Source organism: Oncorhynchus tshawytscha, linkage group LG05 (assembly GCF_018296145.1).
Source record: "Oncorhynchus tshawytscha isolate Ot180627B linkage group LG05, Otsh_v2.0, whole genome shotgun sequence".
Lineage (NCBI taxonomy): Eukaryota > Metazoa > Chordata > Actinopteri > Salmoniformes > Salmonidae > Oncorhynchus > Oncorhynchus tshawytscha.
This window is the reverse complement of record NC_056433.1, coordinates 47194456-47215889: the sequence shown is the minus strand read 5'-3', so window position 1 is coordinate 47215889 and position 21434 is coordinate 47194456. Positions and strand designations below refer to the sequence as shown.

At 43.7% G+C, this 21434-nt stretch overlaps 1 protein-coding gene across 5 annotated transcripts in view; it reads right to left on the bottom strand.

Moving 5' to 3' along the window:
• LOC112250681 (RAB GTPase activating protein 1-like) overlaps positions 1–21434 on the bottom strand; it is a 160674-nt gene that overhangs the window by 11218 nt on the left and 128022 nt on the right. For 2 of the 5 annotated variants that reach the window (XM_024421026.2, XM_024421027.2), the window contains exon 19: positions 10992–11120. In XM_024421026.2, the coding sequence (XP_024276794.1) occupies positions 10992–11120 (129 nt within the window). Of the gene's footprint in view, positions 1–7182; positions 8993–9598; positions 9741–10991; positions 11121–13646; positions 15723–21434 lie in introns of those variants that run through there. The other 3 variants (XM_024421028.2, XM_024421030.2, XM_024421029.2) reach the window with 3 other exon arrangements.

Genomic DNA, 21434 nt, shown 5'->3' with positions numbered 1-21434 from the left:
ACGCATTGGCTCTGGTCCAGGGCGTTATGTTAGTGTGTTCGTATCATAGTGTGTCGAAGTTGGAAAAGTAGGGCCTTCCAAGTGGCGCAGTGGTCTAAGGCACTGCATCACAGGTCTAGCTGTGCCGCTAGAGGTCCTGGCTTGAGTCCAGGCTCTGTCTCAGCCGGCCGTGACCGGGAGACCCATGGGGGGCTCGCAATTGACCCAGCGTTGTCCGGGTTAGGGGAGGGTTTGGCCGGCAAGGATGTTCTTGTCCCGTCGCGCACTAACGACTTCTGTGGCGGGCCGGGCGCAATGCACGCTAACACGGTCGCCAGGTGTACGGTGTTTCCTCCAACACATTGGTGTGACTGGCTTCCGGGTTTGATTTTCGGAGGACGCACGGCTCTCAATCTTCACCTCTCCCGAGTCCATACAGGAGTTGCAGCGATGGGACATGACTAACTACTAATTGGATACTACGAAATTGGGAAGGAAAAGGGGTAACAAAATGTAATTTAAAAAAAATACATTGACAAAATAAGCTAATTTAGTTTTGATATTTGATATTTTTATATAATGTTAATGCCAAAAATCCCTACAGCCAAACAACCACTGTTGCTTGTGCTTTAGCACCTGCTAGCAGAGCCAGTAGTAGCCTAGTGGCTAGCTGGTAGTGCTGGCTAGTAATGCTAGTAAGCTAGTGGCTAGCTAGTAACGCTAGCGGCTAGCTAGTAACGCTAGCAAGCGACGAGCTAGTAAAGCTAGCAAGCAAGCTAGTAACGCTAGCAAGCTAGCTAGTAACGCTAGCAAGCTAGCCAGTAACGCTAGCAAGCTAGCCAGTAACGCTAGCAAGCTAGCCAGTAACGCTAGCAAGCTAGCTAGTAACGCTAGCGTTAGCTAGTAACGCTAGCAAGCTAGCAACGCTAGCAAGCTAGCTAGTAACGCTAGCACTATTAGCTAGTAACGCTAGCACTATTAGCTAGCTGCTAGCACTATTAGCTAGCTGCTAGCACTATTAGCTAGCTGCTAGCACTATTAGCTAGCTGCTAGCACTATTAGCTAGCTGCTAGCACTATTAGCTAGCTGCTAGCACTATTAGCTAGCTGCTAGCACTATTAGCTAGCTGCTAGCTTGCTAACTAGTGACTTCAAAGTATTACCCCTGAACTTTTTCCACATTTTGTGTTACAAAGTCAGATTTAAATAGATTTGTCATGTTTGTCATACACAAAATACGTTAATGTCAAAGTGGAAGAATAATTCTAAAATGTATTTTAAATGTATCTTAATTCGATAAATATTCAATATTCAATACATGTTATGAATCAACTTTGGCAGTGATTACAGCTGTGAGCCTTTCTGGGTAAGTCTCTAAGAGCTTTGCACACCTGGATTGTACAATATTGGTAGTTAATCATTGCTAGACAGCCATTTTCAAGTCTTGACATCTATTTTCAAGACTAGGCCACTTGGGAAACATTCAATGTAGTCTTGGTTAGCAACTCCATCACATATTTGGCCTTGTGTTTTCTGTCCTGCTGAAAGGTGAATTTGTCTCCCAGACTCTGTTGGAAAGCAGACTGAACAAAGTTTTCCTCTGGGATTTTGCCTGTGCTTAGCTTTATCCGGTTTCATTTATAATACAACACTGGCTGCTCCTTGCTGATGACAAGCATACCCATAACATGATGCAGCCACCATAATGCCTGAAAACACGAAGAGTGGTACTCAGTGATGTGTTGTGTTTGCCCCAAATATAATGCTTTGTATTGAGGACAAAAAGTTCATTTATTTGCCAATGTTTTGCAGTATTACTTTAGTGCCTTATTGCAAACAGGATGCATGCTTTGGAATATTTGTATTACGTACAGACTTCCTTCTTTTCACTCGGTCATTTATGTTAGTATTGTGGAGTACAATGTTGTTGATCCATCCTCAGTTATCGCCGATCACATAAATGAAACTGTTTTAAAGTCACCATTGGCCTAATGGTGAAATCCCTGAGCGGTTAGGAAGGGTTCCTGTATCTTTGTAGTAACTGGACATATTTGTACACAATCCAAAGTGTATTTAATAACAGCACCATTCTCAAAAGGGATATTCAACTGCGTTTTTTTTTTTTTTTTTTACCCATCTACCAATAGGTGCCCTTCATTGCAAGGCATTGGATAACCTGTCTTTGTGGTCGAGTCTGTGCTTGAAATTCACAGCTAGACATTACAAATAATTGTATGTGTGGGGGTACATTGACGATGAAGTCATCTAAAAATCATGTTAAATACTATTAATTGCACACAGAGTGAGTACATGCAACTTATGTGACTTGTTAAGCACATTTTCAATGATTTAGGCTTGCCAATACAAAATAGTTGTTGACTCAAGACATTTCAGCTTTTCATTTTTTGATTTCTAAACATTCCTAAAAACCTAATTCCACGTTGACATTATGGGGTAGTGTGTGTAGATCAGTGACACAAAATCTCGATTGAATCCATTTAAAATTCTGTAAGTAACACAACAAAATGTGGAAAAGGTCAAGGGGTGTGAATACTTTCTGAAGGTACTGTAGGTAGCAGCTAGTGGCTAGTACTACTAGCAAAGACACTGATAACTAACCCTCTTTGTCTGTGCTACTAACTAGTCGCTAGCTAATAACTTTAATTCTAAATGCAATTTCACCACCCATGTGGTTGGTGGTGGTAAAGCACCATCCTCTCTTGCACCATTTGACACCCTGTCTCATCTTGTATGTCTCACAGCTTCTGTGGCGTGAGAAAGCATCTGCTGGAACCAGACCCTATTGGTGGCAGCTGGGGCTATGTAGCGCAATGAGAACCAAAATAAACTAGGGCTGGGTCAATGGCACCATATTCCTTATGTAGTGCACTACTTTTGATAAGGGCCCATAGGGACACAACCTAAGGGTAAGCTAAACTTGACCCACTGACAAAATAGGCCAGAGTTCATGAGAGGCTCAGCTCTCCAGAGATAGCCTAAACTACGTACAAGCATTGTTCTAGAGCCACTCCTTTCCAGGACAGAGCTGGAACCTGTAGGCACACAACAGTTAGAGATTACAGACCAATGTTATTTTCCTGTCCAATACTATACCCTCACAGTATGCACAGTGTGTGGATGTTTCAGGGCGCACTAATCCTCATATGTACACCAAGACACAGCATGCACATTCATTGACACATCAGAGATGGGGTAAATTCCAATTCCAACCATTTCAAACGCATTGAAATTCAATTCAGATAATTGTAAAAATCACCGATGTGAAACACATGCTCTTCATCTGAGCCGAGCACAGTATTCTCTGCTATAAGCCTGACAGACTGTGTGCACTGTGTAAAATAGGCTGTTGCATAATGGTGCCTTTCCTGGCTGAAAACATTTTAATATCAAAATGACTGTCACTGCACTAGCTTAGGATTCAAAAACAGCCAAGTCAGGAAAACTGGGTTGTGTTTGAATTCGATGACCAGACAAACACACAAGAACAAAGACATGCACGTGTTCATACATGTGTTTATCGCAATTCAACGGCTCAGACACAAGACGTATGTGGCAGGGTCTACAGGAAATAACGGAGTACAAAAAGAAAATCAGCCACGTCACGGACACCGACGTCACGCTTCCAGACAAACTAAACACCTTCTTTGCCCGCTTTAAGGACAATACAGTGCCACCGTCGCGGCCTGCTAACAAGGACTGCACCCCTCCCCTTCTCTGTGGCCAACGTGAGTAAAACATTTAAACGTGTTAACCCTCGCAATGCTTCTGGCCTAGACAGCATCACAAGCTCCATCCGCAGACCAGCTGGCTGGTGTGTTTACGGACATATTCAATCGCTCCCTATCCCAGTCTGCTGTCCCGACATGCTTCAAGATGGCCACTAACTGAACTAAATTACTACCGCCCCGTAGCACTCACTTCTGTCATCAACAAGTGCTTTGAAAGACTATTCAAGGATCATATCACCTCCACCTCACCGGCCACCCTAGACCCACTTCAGTTTGCATACCGCCCCAACAGGTCGACAGACAATTGCGGGCCGCCCCAGGTGGTGAAGGCCATCAGGCTGTTAAACAGCAATCACTAACTCAGAGAGGCTGCTACCTACATTAAGACCCAATCACTGGCCACTTTAATGGGGGCGGCAGGTACCCTAGTGGTTAGAACGTTGGACTAGTAACCGAAAGGTTGCAAGATCGAATCCGCCAGCTGACAAGGTAAAAATCTGTCGTTCTGCCCCTGAACAAGGCAAATTTGTTCTTAACTGACATGCCAAGTTAAATAAAGGCAAAATTAAATAATAAATGGATCACTAGCCACTTTAAATAATGTTTACATATCTTACATTACTCATAAGTATATACTGTATTGCATACCATCTATTGAACCTTGCCTATGCCGCTCATCCATATATTTATATGTACATATTCTCATTCACCCCTTTACATTTGTTGTTGGGGAATTGTCAGATTACTGCACTGTCGGAACTAGATGCACAAGCATTAACATCTGCTAACCATGTGTACGTGACCAATACAATTTGATTTGACATGCTGAGTGAAGAATAAGGTCTCCTTTGAGTCTGAAAATAACTCTTTAATTGAAGCAATCTGACAATTGTAATTTGGTTAGCATCCTGAAATTTAGCTGACTGGAGAGAGGGAAAAGACTACTAGCAGTACACACTGAACCACTGAAATACACTAAGTATACCAAACACTAGGAACACCTAAAATTGAGTTGCACCCCACTTTGCCCTCAGAACAGCCTCAATTCGTCAAGCATGAAGGTTCCACTGGGATGCTGTCCCATGTTGACTCCAATGCTTCCAGCAGTTGTGGGAAGTTGGCTGGATGTCCTTTCGGTGGTGTACCATTCTTTATACACACGGAATACTGTTGAGCGTGAAAAACCCAGCTGCGCCTGGCACCTAGTATCATAACCCATTCAAAGGCACTTAAATATTTTGTCTTGCCAATTCACTCTCTGAATGGCACACACACAATCCATGTCTCATTTGTCTCAAGGCTTAGCAATCTTTTTTTAACCTGTCAATAAGGGATCATAGATTTCACCTGGATTCACCTGGTCAGTCTATGTCATGGAAAGAGCAGGTGTTCTTAATGTTTTGTATACTCAGTGTATATCTACAATTACAATGCAAATTCAAACTGCATTTCAGTGCATCAACTCATACCAGGGTTTCTGTTAGCTGGTAATTTCTGGCTTTTGGCCGATAAAAGAAATTAAGAGCCGATAAATGAAATTGTAGCTGGCCAAATTGTCCAAGGTTACCTATCATACACCCAGATTTTGAGCTTTAGTATCATTCTCTCACTCCTTGTGCGCTGTTGTACGTGCATGCGCCGGCAGCTAAGACAAGAGAGAGAGAGCGAGTGGAGCCTTGGCTACTGTTGATTGTGAAAATGGAGGCCTTTTTAATTGAAGTAAAACAAAATTTAGAAAGTATGCCTATAGTGAAAAGCCTAAAAAGGGGTTGTCCTTTGTATGGACAATTCTTACTATTGTAATGGATTAAGATGAGAAGAACATTGGCGCGGCCAAATGCAGGCTACTCTTAAACTCGCTATTCAGGTAGGATGCAATTTTGGAACTTTCCGTCACAAATTTTTTCACATTTAGAAACATTTGTTTTATCATTATTCTTATTATTGTATATCATTGTTAGCCTATTTATTCATCTAAACTAGTTCTTTAAATATGCAAAACCTTGTGTGATTAATTCTGTTGAGTCATTTTCATTGGCTAAATTAAGTTTGATCTTTGTGTGCTCCGTATTTAGTTTAAGTTAAATAAATGTCCTCATCCTATCGCTGTCATGTGTTAGATGTGTTTTGTTTCATTCTGTTGAGACATTTTCTTTCGCCAAATTAAGTTCCAACTGTAATGTTGTGTCTGCCGCAATATATAATATCATGTTTGCATTTCCCCAATGGCTCGACTTACTTTTGATATTACCCAAAAGTTCAGAAATGTTTGTGAAGGTTTGGTGTGGTGTGGCTATAAGCCTATTACTCTGCAGGCCTATGATATAAAGGCTGTGCGCACTGGCGCTCCAACTGAATCCGACATTTGAACTTGGTGAGGAAGAACGTTTTAGGCCTACCAGAGCTCCTCCTATAATCTACAAAAAAAATAATGCTTAGCTTTACAAAAAAATATTAGCATCGAAAATTAACTATTTAGCCTCCTGTACGCCTATCTCTCTATAGCAGACACAGTAGCCTATCATACAAAGAAATGTATGTTGGTGTCGTAGCATGCCACAGGCATATTTCTATTACGCTCTCCCTGGGGCTAGCCCTAAGCTTCTCTTACTTTATATACACTTGTTAAAATATTAATATCATACAGTGGGCTCCTAAGCCTATAGGCCTATACTGTATGCATGCAATGTCCTGATGCATTTAGTGCTCAAATCCCTGACAGCTGAACCATGCGGTGCACAATTTATGTTTTAGGAAATTAAAAACCAACAAAACATTAGGCCATAAAGTTATTCATACGCTACACATCGATACACAAGGAAAGGTGTTTTTGTCATTTGTTACAGGCTGTTTCTAAGGACACGTAAATGTGTCTCATTTGTCCATAGTCCCTCGTTTATTGATTGCGATGGCGGACGCCCTAATGGATTACGTACCCAATGCAGGGGCGGCAGGGTAGCCTAGTGGTTAGAGCGTTGGACTAGTAACCAGAAGGTTGCAAGTTCAAACCCCCGAGCTGACAAGGTACAAGTCTGTCGTTCTGCCCCTGAACAGGCAGTTAACCCACTGTTCCTAGGCCATCATTGAAAATAAGAATTTGTTCTTAACTGACTTGCCTAGTTAAATAAAGGTTAAAAAAATAAAAAAAAAATAAAAAAATGGACGACCGGGAAATATCTCAAATGTCCGATAAAATAAAATCTTCCAGGTCACTTGTCCGGCACCAGATTTTGACTGACTGACTGACACACACTACAATCTACACGGTATCCTACAAGCCAGCTGAAAAATGATACAAAGTGTTCTTGCTGTTGCACAAACAAGCAGTGTTTCCTTCAGCGGTTCTTAGGCAGTCAAAGTGCAGTCAGAAGTGAAGACGGTTGAGGCTGGCAGAAGTAGCCAGGACTGAGGAGTGACTGAGGAGTGACTCAGACTTAACCTAGACTTACACCTACCACAGGTTTGCGAGGCTTGGAGTGGGCCACCAGGCTAACCAGGATATCCTCCTCATAGATCTGGTTGATGACATGGGCATCATACGCCACTGTGATCGAGATCTCTTCCATCATCTTGACACAGGATAGTAGTCAGCTCCACAGGTGGGGGAAAGAAGGCGAGGAGTGGAGGGGTGGAGGAGAGCAGTAGAGGCAACAGGTCAGTCAAAGAGCTTGAGGAGTGACTGGCCTCTTTCACTGTCCCTCTGGGTATAAGCCACACCCCTAAAGGAGGGTGGAATGGAGTGAGGTAGGAGAGAGTAAGGGAGGATCCCTGCATAACAACACATACGCCAGTCTCTCGGTTTTTCTTGCTTGGTGTTCTCAAGCGTGTTAAGAGGATGCTAGTGTGTCTTTCGTTCACCCCCCTCTTCCTCAGAACCGCCAGGCTGCTATTTCTCTTCCTTCTTTCTTGCTTTCCTCCATTTGTTTGTCCTGCGATCCGCTCCTCTCAGGTTGCGCTCAGGGTATTATTTTCACCTCCCTTCGGTCTTGGTAAGATATTCTGGTTTAGTTGCACTCCTACTCAACTACACACACACACTTCAACTCTATGTTTTAGCGAATGTGTCTGAGAAAGTGTTGGAACTGTCCCGACCGACCACAATGACTCAACGTGTTAAGTGCCACTGCAGTCTGCACACATCACACAGAGTTTGTGTCCTCCAAAAAAACCTGAAGAAAAAAAATAGCTCATTTGGTGGCAATATTTTTTTAAAAACTTCCAAAGTTGAGGCTACATTGCCTGCAGCCTGGCTCCTCAGGACCCAACTGTTCACTTCAGATCCTCCTGGGGCTTTGCCTAGCTAACTTTCAGGAGATCTCCCTGGTGTGGAAAGGCACTGTCCACGTTCTCCTCCTTCCTTCTCTCAAGGGAGTAGCATTTTGAGTAACCGCTCCTTCTCTTCCCCTCTCTCTTGTCACTTCTTCCACTAGTGAAACAGCTGAACCTGAAACTTTCTCCCAGAGGAATTTTGAAAGCAGGCAGAAGAAATGTAATAACCGCAACTAGATTAATCAATCAAATCAAGCGTCTTCAGTGGGTATCCCGAGTTGGTTTTGAATGGACTTCTAATGCTAGGCCTTTCAAGACCTTTTTATGTCTTCTTTTTTTGTCCTGGAACTGTCTTGAAGTTTCCTCAAAGTTGTCCTTGGGAGTGTTTAGGGCTGTGAAATTCTAATTCCACCCCATAATCCTGTGGGGTTGGTACTTGTAGAATGCTTCACTCCCCAACTAGCAGGTGATCAATTTGACTCCTAAGCTGCTTAGCAGTCAAGTTGATCCGCTTTAGACATCAACAAAAAAATGAAAGGACAAAGTAAAGTGAACAGGCAAGCTAGCTTTCCTTTTTTTGGACATATTAATGAGGTGTGTCAGCTGATTCAACGCAGAGCTTGATGAAGTGCAGTTCCGTTAACAGGGTATGACGGTTGTGGTCGCCGGGAGACACTGTGCTTCTAATGACACCAAATTCTGTAATGAAATTATCTCTCTCTCTCTCACACTCACTCCATGAGCTTGTCTCCTGAGAGCAGTGAACGCACACACGGGCACAGGACAGACACACACACACACACACACCTTCCCCAGAATCTTTTTTCGTTCCACAAAAATATGAAATAGGTTTGGAAAAAAACATGTTCAAGAAGGACAAATGCAAAAATAGAGTGGATAATTCTGGAGCCTCTTCTCTGTCAAAACACCTCAGGCACAATGTCACTTCGGAGGAAAATGAAGGGAGGAACTGAAATCCCAGGATGAGAGGGCTACTGCTGTGGCTCGTTTCTCTCTCTCTCTCTCTCTCTCTCTCTCTCACACACACACTCAGTAAGTTAATTATCTCTTGCTGGATGCGTTTTGATCAGGCAATTCATTCATGCCCCAGAGTCTTGGAAAGTCCCCTGTATTCCGAAGCAGATTCCAGATCAGTCCTAACAGCCAGTCAATCAGAGGGTCCTATTACACGTTTTAGCTCCCAAGAGACTTGACGGCCCACCGCAATCACAGTCGAGAATGTCTTTGAGCAGCTAGTCGATTTGACATCTTCCTCTTTGGTTCAAATGGCCAAAGCTAAACCAAAACAAACAGCCTTGCAAGCTCAGAGTGTAGGCTGGCTTCACGTTGTGTCTTCAGTCTTGCAGTGTGTGTGCGTGTGTGTGTGTGTGTGTGTGTGTGTGAGGAAGACAGAGTCACAGAACACAGGAGTAGGCCGAGCCAGGTAAAGTCTCTCGTTGCACAGTTCATCCAGAATCAAACACTGATGCTGGTCGAAAAAGAGCAGAGACAGACTGTCTGGCCCGAATCAAAACTAAAGAGATTAAGGAGTTGTCCTCCATTTCCTTCTCCTACTCCTGCTGACTCACCTGTCCAGCTCACCTTGTGCATGTCTGTCATTTTAAGGCCCGCCTTCTTGCTCTAGCTCTCTCCCAGACTCTCTCTCATGGTCCTAGAGCCTGCCTGTCTCAAACCATCCTCTGGACTCGCATGATGGTGTCGGAGAACGGGCTCATAGTAATGGCTGGAACGGAAATAAATGGAATGGTAATTGAACTCATCAAAATACGTGGTTTCCATGCGTTTGATACCATTCACTCCATTCCAGCCACCGTTTTGAGTCGTCCTCCTCAGCAGCCACCTGCAGTACGTGTGTTTTACATGTCTAGTATGTGAGAAGGTGACGTAATATGACTCAAACATTTGAGTTGAAAGCAGAACATTTGGCAGATCACTTTCTTCCTGGATCTTTCAGAGATAAGCTTGTGCAACAAAATAATTGCATAATAGCGCATGCAGAGTGTCTACACTCAGGATATCCTGTGGTTAGAAATACACAGGAGAGAGGGGGGTGGGAGAGAGGATATATATACAGGATGGGTGGAGATGGAGAGAATTGGCTCTTCCATTTCGCTCTTCTTCCTTCCTGTGAGAGTATAAATGCCCTTGCCTTCTGGTTTTCCACCTATACACAGTTGCGAAGCGAGCACACACACTAACGGGAGCTGCTGCGTAAATCAAAATCACATTTTACTTGTCACATGCGCCGAATACAACGGGTGTAGACCTTACCGTGAAATGCTTACATACGAGCCCTTAGGCAACAATGTAGAGCTTGAAAAAGTAAGAAACATTTGCCAAATAAACTAAAGGAAAAATAGTATCACAAAATAACAACAACGAGGCTATATACAGGTGGTACACCGGTACTGGTAGGGATAGAGTGACTATGCATAGATAATAAACAGAGTAGCAGCAGTGTATGTGAAGAGTCTGAAGGAATGTGAATGTATGTATGCGTGTGTGTGGTGTCAATATGCATGCGTGTTTTGTGTGTGTGGTTGTCTTGAGCCTGTCATCTCTGTGTGAAGGCAGGTAGCCTTGGGCCACTGGGGCCTCCTCCTGACCTCAGCACATTCCCCAAATACCACAGACCTCATGATATTCTCCGTGTGGGAGGATGTAGGTACAGTTTACATTAAAAAACCACAGACAGACAGATGTGGTGTGTCCCGTGATATAGAAGATAATGAGAGACCAATAAAGGAAAAAAAGTTCACAAGGAACCGTCATCTGTTCGGCTCTGATAGCAAACCTGGCTGAGTAGTCAGACTGGCCTAGTCAACTAGGCTGAATAATTCCACATCTATGGAAATAAAAAACGGATTTCGCCCAGTCGGACACATAAGCTTCTGAGCAGAGCTCAATTTTGGACCAGTGGTCGGTGCAGTGTGTGCATTGCAGGGGAACAGAAAACCGAATAAATTGTTCCTACCTTGATGCTACAGGCCTGTTCCATGAGCCTGCGAGCGTTCTCCGCAGCCCGGTAGCGCTTCGGCAGCTGGACCCTGAAGAACTTCAGTGCTCCCTCGAAATCAGCCTGGAGCAAGTCTTCCTTAGACGTCTGTGGGGAAAAGACAAGAAGAGAAGCTCAGCCAATAGAACAGGGTATATACAGTGCCTTGCGAAAGTATTTGGCCCCCTTGAACTTTGCGACCTTTTGCCACATTTCAGGCTTCAAACATAAAGATATAAAACTGTATTTTCTGTGAAGAATCAACAACAAGTGGGACACAATCATGAAGTGGAACGACATTTATTGGATATTTCAAACTTTTTTAACAAATCAAAAACTGAAAAATTGGGAGTGCAAAATTATTCAGCCCCCTTAAGTTAACACTTTGTAGCGCCACCTTTTGCTGCGATTACAGCTGTAAGTCGCTTGGGGTATGTCTCTATCAGTTTTGCACAGAGACTGACATTTTTTCCCATTCCTCCTTGCAAAACAGCTCGAGCTCAGTGAGGTTGGATGGAGAGCATTTGTGAACAGCAGTTTTCAGTTCTTTCCACAGATTCTCGATTGGATTCAGGTCTGGACTTTGACTTGGCCATTCTAAAACCTGGATATGTTTATTTTTGAACCATTCCATTGTAGATTTTGCTTTATGTTTTGGATCATTGTCTTGTTGGAAGACAAATCTCCGTCCCAGTCTCAGGTCTTTTGCAGACTCCATCAGGTTTTCTTCCAGAATGGTCCTGTATTTGGCTCCATCCATCTTCCCATCAATTTTAACCATCTTCCCTGTCCTTGCTGAAGAAAAGCTGGCCCAAACCATGATGCTGCCACCACCATGTTTGACAGTGGGGATGGTGTGTTCAGGGTGATGAGCTGTGTTGCTTTTACGCCAAACATAACGTTTTGCATTGTTGCCAAAAAGTTAAATTTTGGTTTCATCTGACCAGAGCACCTTCTTCCACATGTTTGGTGTGTCTCCCAGGTGGCTTGTGGCAAACTTTAAACGACACTTTTTATGGATATCTTTAATGGCTTTCTTCTTGCCACTCTTCCATAAAGGCCAGATTTGTGCAATATACGACTGATTGTTGTCCTATGGACAGAGTCTCCCACCTCAGCTGTAGATCTCTGCAGTTCATCCAGAGTGATCATGGGTCTCTTGGCTGCATCTCTGATCAGTCTTCTCCTTGTATGAGCTGAACGTTTAGAGGGACGGCCAGGTCTTGGTAGATTTGCAGTGGTCTGCTACTCCTTCCATTTCAATATTATCGCTTGCACAGTGCTCATTGGGATGTTTAAAGCTTGGGAAATCTTTTTGTATCCAAATCCGGCCTTAACCTTCTTCACAACAGTATCTCGGACCTGCCTGGTGTGTTCCTTGTTCTTCATGATGCTCTCTGCGCTTTTAACGGACCTCTGAGACTATCACAGTGCAGGTGCATTTATACGGAGACTTGATTACACACAGGTGGATTGTATTTATCATCATTAGTCATTTAGGTCAACATTGGATCATTCAGAGATCCTCACTGAACTTCTGGAGAGAGTTTGCTGCACTGAAAGTAAAGAGGCTGAATAATTTTGCACGCCCAATTTTTCAGTTTTTGATTTGTTAAAAAAGTTTGAAATATCCAATAAATGTCGTTCCACTTCATGATTGTGTCCCACTTGTTCTTGATTCTTCACAAAAAAATACAGTTTTATATCTTTATGTTTGAAGCCTGAAATGTGGCAAAAGGTCGCAAAGTTCAAGGGGGCCGAATACTTTCGCAAGGCACTGTATAGTATCCATTACTTTAAATCTGCTTGGTGTTTGGCCCAAACTTTGCACCCGTCTATTATAGAGGGTATTGAAAAGGTAAAGCAAAGGCTTTTATTTTTTAGTTAACTAGGCAAGTCAGTCAAGAACAAATTCTTTATTTACAATGACGGCCTACCCCGGCCAAACCCTAACCCGGTCAACGCTGGGCCAATTGTGCGCCGCCCTATGGGACTCCCAATCACGGCCGCTTGTGATACAACCTGGAAGCGAACCAGGGTCTGTAGTGACACTTCTAGCACTGAAATGCAGTGCCTTAGACCGCTGCGCCACTCGGGAGCTTTGAAGAAGGAATAAGACATTACGGTATAGTATGATGTTGCAGCATTTTTTGTTTTGCACCCAGAACAAGTGCTTAGTAAATCTCAACCAGAGCGCTCATATTAGCAAGACTGTTACAGAAAGCGTGGAAGTCGCATTTTTAGCTCCCTTGACACCAGAAGGTGAAAGCATGACACTGTAATGTCAAACTCTGTAATAGTAGTATTTTGCAATAATACTACTTCGATACAACATATCTGTTAGTGTCACATGCCAACTGAGAGTTAGAACAGGTTGACTACGATGGCAATAACTGTAATAGCGCCACCCGTTGGCATTCCGATGCATTGTCATAATGATGATCCAAAATTACTCACACAGCCCAAGCTATTCAACAATATACACAATTCAACAATATAAATACATTACGAAAGCATTTTGAAACATAACTGCACTGAGAAGCAGGTTTACGCCTGCAGTAGCCCTCGGCAGGGTAAGATTGTCCACCCACCCACCACCCACCTATCCTGTCTCACTCCCTGTCCCAGTCTCACCGCCAGTAGTCGGGGAACAAAGAGGCGGTGGCCCATCCCCAGGAGCCCCATCACCTTACAGACAGAGTCCGTCTCCCCAGCCTTCTCCTCTGCTGAACCCCCTTCCTCTGCCCCCCAGCTGCCCTTCTGCACCGCTGGCGTCATCACCGAGGGTGAGGGTGGGGTGGTGGGGGAAATGGAGGGAGAGGAGGGCGGAGAGCGAGAGGGGGAGGGAGGATCCCGCTCTGGGGCCAGGGTGGCCAGGGTGCAGGGCGACTCCAGCGTGCAGTCCGAAAGCGTAGACGTAGCCGGTGACAAGTTCGTATCAGGGTCAGTCACCCCAGGCAAAAACTTGAGGTCAGAGTCCAGCAAAGATTTTTTTCTTTGGCTGTTTAGCAATGCAAACTTTACAAATGACAGCAGTGATCTTTAGGGGAAAATAACAGGTTGATCGTTCCAGGCAGTGAGACACAGCGACGTGTTGGATGGGAGCTTCTCTCAATAGACTGTCACCCCCAATAATAATAATACAAAACTCGGCAAAAATAGACCATAAACATAATTATTTTCAAAAGGTAGAGAGGATCCAGCGGGTTTGAGCAGCATAGAGAATCAGTAAGTTTGTTGGGTTCATCGTGTCCATTCAGTAAGCACCACTGTCAGGGAGCAGACACAGCCACTAGGCCTGATAACACTATAGTCCCTGCCTCACAACTGACCAGAGCATCCAGCACAACGTAGATATGGGGTGCTATCACTGTGATCTAGCCAAATAAATATTACACAGGCACAGTTCTGAATAGATACCGATCCTGTTTCACACTGCTTTTCCCCCCAGAAATTCTAAAAATGGGCATGCCGTTGCCTAGCAGCAAAACAGTCGGTTTAAACTGACGACAGGGGATGAGTCTTCCACTTATCATCCTCCACTCTCCTCCTTCAAAGAGAAGAAAATCCCTCTCTCACAACCAAGCCCCTATGCCCAGGACTTCGCATAAACGAGAAAAGACATCAAAGAAAGCGGGGTACTTTTATATCGCCAGTCCTGGGGTAACGATAAATTCATACAGGCCACAGCAGGCAAAGTAGATGGATTGAGTTTGCTTCAGAAAAAAAAAAAATCCATCTTTAAAAATCCCTTCCAAATGATGTTGTCCCTTTACACCCGAGCAGTCCTTTCTGATGTAAAACACTTCGGAAGCAGAGGAAGAGACTAAATCTTGTTATGTTTAAATGTGTTTCTATCAGTCACACAGCCTTAGGCAGAAGCTGCTTCCGTCCCGAATGTGACGTCTTGGGAGCCGCGTTTGTGCACAGCTGAACGGTCCTCATAGTGACTCAAGAGTCAGAGAGGAAACAGACATGGTGCTGGAGATCACATTAGATCAGGGAGAGGCAGAGGAGAGAGGATGGCTCTGGCAGTGAGCTTAAGCAGGACACTGGGCACACAAGCCTGTGTGGGTCTCTCTTCTTCAGGAAATCCTTCACTTCCACAGAGGAGCACTGAAACAGTCCTTGCCCTCTGTTCGCAGAAACAGCAAGGCTTCAAAAAAAGGGACTCCTTCACCTAAGAACTCCAGCAGAGTAGACTTTCCTAACAAAACACAGCCAGAGTAGAATACCTTCCGGTCAAAGTAAAGGTTTCCTTCCAGGTCCTTTGCAGAACAGGAGGGTCTATTTGCTGTGTCCAAAGCCTAACAGGAGCGCAGGGTACCCCTGGAGCCACAGGTCGGGTCACGGATAGGCGAGGCAGGTGGAGATGCAAACAACGCTAGTGCTCCCTCCTCCCTCCTATAGCACTCACCACCTAAAAGGCCTGCAATGCTAACAGCTAATGGCTAACCTTGCTGCTCGTGCTGCTCCAATGCAGAAGTCTGGTCTGGGGCTGGGCGGGCGGACGGCTAAGCATGCGCGCAAAACACGGAGGGAGAGAGACAGGGAGCATGTGACCGAAACACTGAGGCGGAGAGGTGCTAGAAGACGAGGGGGAGTAGAGAGGGAAGGAGGACAGGGGGGGAAGGGGAGTGAGAGAGGGTGTCTGTGGGTTGATGCGTTCGTGGTAGACATCCCTGAAAACAAATGTAACGGGGCCTCCCCCTTTTCAGCACTGCTGTTAATGGCTAACCGCTAACAGATGCTACTGCCGCTGCTGTGCGCTCCAAATGGACTATGGCAGACAGGCAGGGGAGGGCAAAGAGAGAGAGAGAGAGAGAGAGAGAGAGAGAGAGGAGGGGGGCTCATTGGGGAGAATGCCGTCATACCTGACCAATAGAAAAGAGGCAGTGGAACCCCTTTACTCTACCGACGCCCTCAAATATACACTTTTATCGCTATCCTCATGGTATCTCCCTTTTTCATATACAATCTCTCACACACACAGACACACACGTTATTGGCATGAAAGCACTACTCTGTTGTTGCCGGAGGCTTTGTAAAAATCAAACAGACTGTAATAGGGGTATCATCCCAGAGGAGAGACTGTGTAGAGACAGTGTATCAGCTCAAACAGGAGCTATGACCATAGCCCGCCCAGTAGCTGCTAGTTCACGTCAGACATGGTTTCTTCCCACAAAGCACTTTCTATTTCATCTCCCTCTCTCTCTTCTGATGTCTTTTCCTCTTTATCACTCTCTCCCTCGCTCTCTTTTATTGCCATCATTAATGGCAAAGACATCCACCTCTCCATCACTCCCTCTCTTAATTTCCCTTTCCACCTGGGGGTGTGATGTAGTGTGAAGAGAAGGATACAGTAGGTTTCTGTGGACCTGATTGTTATCCTCACTGAAACCCATTTCCCCTCTGAGTGATTCAACGGAATCACATGGGAAAGTCACATTCGCAGTGCAATCATGACAAGCAAAAAAAAAATAGAATTCAAACAAGCCACTCTAGTTTTATTTGCAGGTTTAATTGCAAGGTTTTCATATTGAGACCATTGTACGTTCCAAAATCATTTACACAGTCCATCTAAAAAAAACGGAACAATGTCCAACCAATTGAGTTTCGTTTTTTGTTGTCAACATAAAGGCAGCCTGCATTCGGCAGAAATAGCACAGCATTTGCAGTACTCTGATACACAGGGGAGATCGTTCTTTGCGATGCCCTTGCACTACGTGTTGAAACAGAGGAGAAATGCAGCACCATGCATCCCGACATGCTCCTTGTTTCTAGAACAACATTATGCAGCATCAACTTGGCCTAAGTCTCAGTGAAATATTGCTAATTGAAATTAATGTGACCTCCTTAAGATGCCGGCATGATACGGATAGCTCGGCAATGCCATTCCTATCCCAACACTCGTGGGGGGCATCAAAACAAGTAGAGTGATAGAAGAGTGATACCATCATAAACGGATCTGCTAACGATATAGTATTTAGCCGATTTAGCGCATCATTCAATATCCTGATTTGTTGTTTCATCGGGGGGGGGGGCAATATAAATAGTCTGGGGGATTAATTGTGTTGTCGTGCCCACTGTCTTGGTGTGCTTGGACCATAACAGTTTGTTGGTGATGTGGACATCAAGGATATTGAAATTCTCTGCCCCCTTTTCCAGTAGTTCACGATCAGCTCCTTTGTTTTGATCACGTTGAGGGAGAGATTGTTGTCCTGGCACCACACTGCCAGGTCTCTGACCTCCTCACTATAGACGGTCTCATCTCACTGTTGTGTCATCAGGAAACGTAATGGTGTTGGAGTCGTGCTTGGCCACGCAGTCGTGGGTGAACAGGGAGTACAGGAGGGGACTAAGCACCCACTATTGGAGTGGCCATCACAAAGCCCTGACCTCAATCCTATAGAAAATTTGGGGCAGAACTGAAAAAAGTGTGTACGAGCAAGGAGGCCTACAAACCTGACTCAGTTACACCAGCTCTGTCAGGAGGAATGGGCCAAAATTCACCCAAATTACTATGGGAAGCTTGTGGAAGGCTACCAGAAATGTTTGACCCAAGTTAAACAACTTAAAGGCAATGCTATCAAATACTAACGGAGTGTGTGTAAACGTCTGACCCACTGGGAATGTGCTGAAAGAAATAAAAGCTGAAATAAATCACTCTCCACTATTATTCTGATATTTCACATTCTTAAAATAAAGTAGTGATCCTAACTGACCTAAGACAGGGAATTTTTACTAGGATTAAATGTCAGGAATTGTGAAAAACTGAGTTTAAATGTATTTGGCTAAGGTGTATGTAAACTTCAGACTTCAACTGTATATCGTATATGTCTGAGTACCTTTTAATGTGCAATGTGTATATCAAACAACATTTCGGTCACGTAATACTGTGTATAAAAGTACCATGTTTGTGAAATATATGAATAATGTACAGTGCATTCAAGAAATATTCAGACCGCTTGACTTTTTCCACATTTCGTTATGTTACGGTCTTATTCTAAAATGTATTGAATTGTTTGTTTTTCTCAATCTACACACAATATCCCATAAAGACAAAGCAAAAACTGTTTATTTTTACAATTTTTACAAAAAATAAATAAAACTGAAATATCACATTTACATAAGTATTGAGAAACTTGGTTTTTGCTCTGACATGCACTGTCAAATGTGGGACCTTATGTAGACAGCTGTGTGCATTTTCCAATCATGTCCAATCAACTGAATTTACCACAGGTGGCCTCAAATCAAGTTGTGGAAACATCAAGGATAATCAAGGGATTTCTAAAAACCTGTTCTTGCTTTGTCATTATGGGGTATTGTGTGTAGATTGATGAGGAAAATATTTTATTTTGTCAATTTTAGAATAAGGCAACAAAATGTGGAAAAAGTCCAGGGGTCTGAATATTTTCTTGAATTTATTGTCTGTTGTCATCTCCCCCCTGCAGTACAGTCTATGGACTGCAGAGGGAGACATATGCAAACTATTCCACTTTCTCACACCACATTCCTCCATATTCTAGCCAATTACATCATATACTGACTGACATAGCATTTACTCTGTACTCAACATTGCAGATAAGTGTTTCAGTGAAAAGGCATAGCAGTCACTCCTTCCATGCAATAAGAGAGTGGTCGTGGATCCGTATCTGGAGTGTAAAATTTACAATGACGGCCTAGGAACAGTGGGTTAACTGCCTTGTTCTGGGGCAGAATGACAGATTTTTACCTTGTCAGCTCAGGGATTCGATCTAGAAACCTTGCTGGCCCAACGCTCTAACCACTAGGCTACCTGCTGCCCCATATGAACCTTAGCACCGTGTCAATCTTGGAGGACAAAAATCTTCTCAAGAGTGCTGAGGTAGGATCAGGTCTTTTTTCGACACTGTGTTAACTAACCTCCAAACGAGCTTCAATGCCATACAACTGTCCTTCCCTGGCCTCCAACTGCTCCAAGCGTTCGCTGCCTGCACCCGCCCGCCCGACTAGCATCACTACTCTGGACTGTTCTGACCTAGAATACGTGGACAACTACAAATTCCTAGGTGTCTGGCTAGACTGTAAACTCTCCTTCCAGACTCATATCAAACATCTCCAATCCAAAATCTAATCTAGAGTCGGCTTTCTATTTCGCAACAAAGCCTCCTTCACTCATGCCGCCAAACATACCCTCGTAAAACTGACTATCCTACCGAACCTCGACGATGTCATTTCCAAAATAGCTTCCAATACTCTACTCAACAAATTGGATGTAGTCTATCACAGTGCCATCCGTTTTGTTACCAAAGCCCCTTACACCACCCACCACTGCGACCTGTATGCTTTAGTCGGCTGGCCCTCGCTACATATTCGTTGCCAGACCCACTGGCTCCAGGTCATCTATAAGTCTATGCTAGGTAAACTCCGCCTTATCTCAGCTCACTGGTCACGATAACAACACCCACCCGTAGCACGCGCTCCAGCAGGTATAGCTCACTGGTTATTGTTATTGACTGTACGCTTGTTTATTCCATGTGTAACTCGGTGTTGTTGTTTCTGTCGCACTGCTTTGCTTTATCTTGGCCAGGTCGCAGTTGTAAATGACAACTTGTTCTCAACTGGCCTACCTGGTTAAATAAACAAATAAATAAAATAAATAAACAAAAAGGTCCCCCTGTCCATATAATCTTATTCATTGAGATCTAAAAGGCAAAACTGATCTTACATCCAATAAAATTGTATTCGTCACATGCATGGTAAACAGGTGTAGATTCAGTTTTTAAATGCTTACGTACAGGCCCTTCCCAACAATGCAGAGAGAAAAATAGAGGAATAATAACAAGGAATAAATACACAATGAGTAACGATAATGTGGCTATATACAGGGGGTACCAGTACCGTGTAAAAGTGCAGGGGTACAAGTTAATTGAGGTAGACATGTACATATAGGTAGGGATAGAGTGACTAGGCAACAGGATAGATAATAAACAGTAGCAGCAGTGTATTACATCATTTGACCGCATTGATTATGACCTGACCTGTGTCCCATAACGTACCTACATTCCATACAGAACAAGGCTAATAATGACTAAGCATCTTACACACACACACACACACACACACACACACACACACACACACACACACACACACACAGGTCCAGTGCCAATTGAAAGCTACTTGCCCGAATGAAAATAATAATGGCCTTTGAAAGCGGATGATGCATGCATCATTTAAACGTTATCTTTAATTTGCGGGCTGAGCAAGTAGCCTATAATGACCTTCCCTCCATATACAAATAATTACATTTTAATTTGCCAATATCATTATTGATTGTTTGGAGGGGAGAAGAACCTTTGCGCAATCTCAAAAAGGGTATTTTTGTTAGCGATTTTTGAACAGACCGTTGTAGGGCCATATCAAATGCGTAAGGGCACAGCAATGCTTAAACCAAATCAAGGAGTCCACTTTTGAGGTCTGGGAACAATAAACATTTTAAAAAATGGAGGGTGTTGTTGACCTTTAATTTAATTGTGCACCTAGCAAGAGACCGTTGTTTGGCCTGCAGTGTTTTTGTACTGTACAATGTAGGCTACATGTGATGGCAAAACTAATGCCCCACAATTGATAGAAATCATCTAGATTTCATTCTGCCAGGTATGCCTACTTTGCAGTCAACATTTAATTGTGAAGTTTTTTTGAGAAAGCCTTGAGAACTGTTCATTCAAATAGCACATGATGACTAAATTGTGCATCCCAAAGATTCAACCAAGACTTCGGACTAAACATTTTGAATACCTGGTCTACATACCCAATGCTGTTCGAATACATCTTGATTATTAAAAAATAATAATTGTCAAACAATTGTGAAACAAAACCAATGTGACCAGCTACATTCTTTTCACTGGGAACCTAGCAACCAATAAAAAAATTGGTGTCCCGCTGCCAAGTCAAAGGGTCGCAAACAATGATCCTTCTAAGCTGCTCACGGTCGCGCACTTCCTACAGGACTGCCGCGCAGAAGTAATGCTATGCTGCACAGACGCCAGAGATTGAACTCACTAATGAGTTTGCCCCATTAGTTTGCACCATATAGATCAACGTTTTTTTCTGTGACCGAATCAAGACTATATCAACCCCTTTTCAATGCAACACAACACATGTACTTTTGCAAGATTGAGTCTGTAATTTTGTTGTAGGCAGAGCCAGACCGCAATGGAGTAGAATTCTATTGGCGGTGGTAGCCCACGAGAGGTCTTTCAATCAGATCAGAGCGCAGAGCAACGCGTGTGCACATTTGTTGATATTCTTTGCTAGTTAGCGAGTTATTAGCCCAGTTCTAGATAAGTACAGGTCAGACATGGAGAGTTACTGCTTCATACAAGAGCACAAAACGTGTAGGCTACATTTCAAGCTTTCTTTTAAAATCCAGTCAGG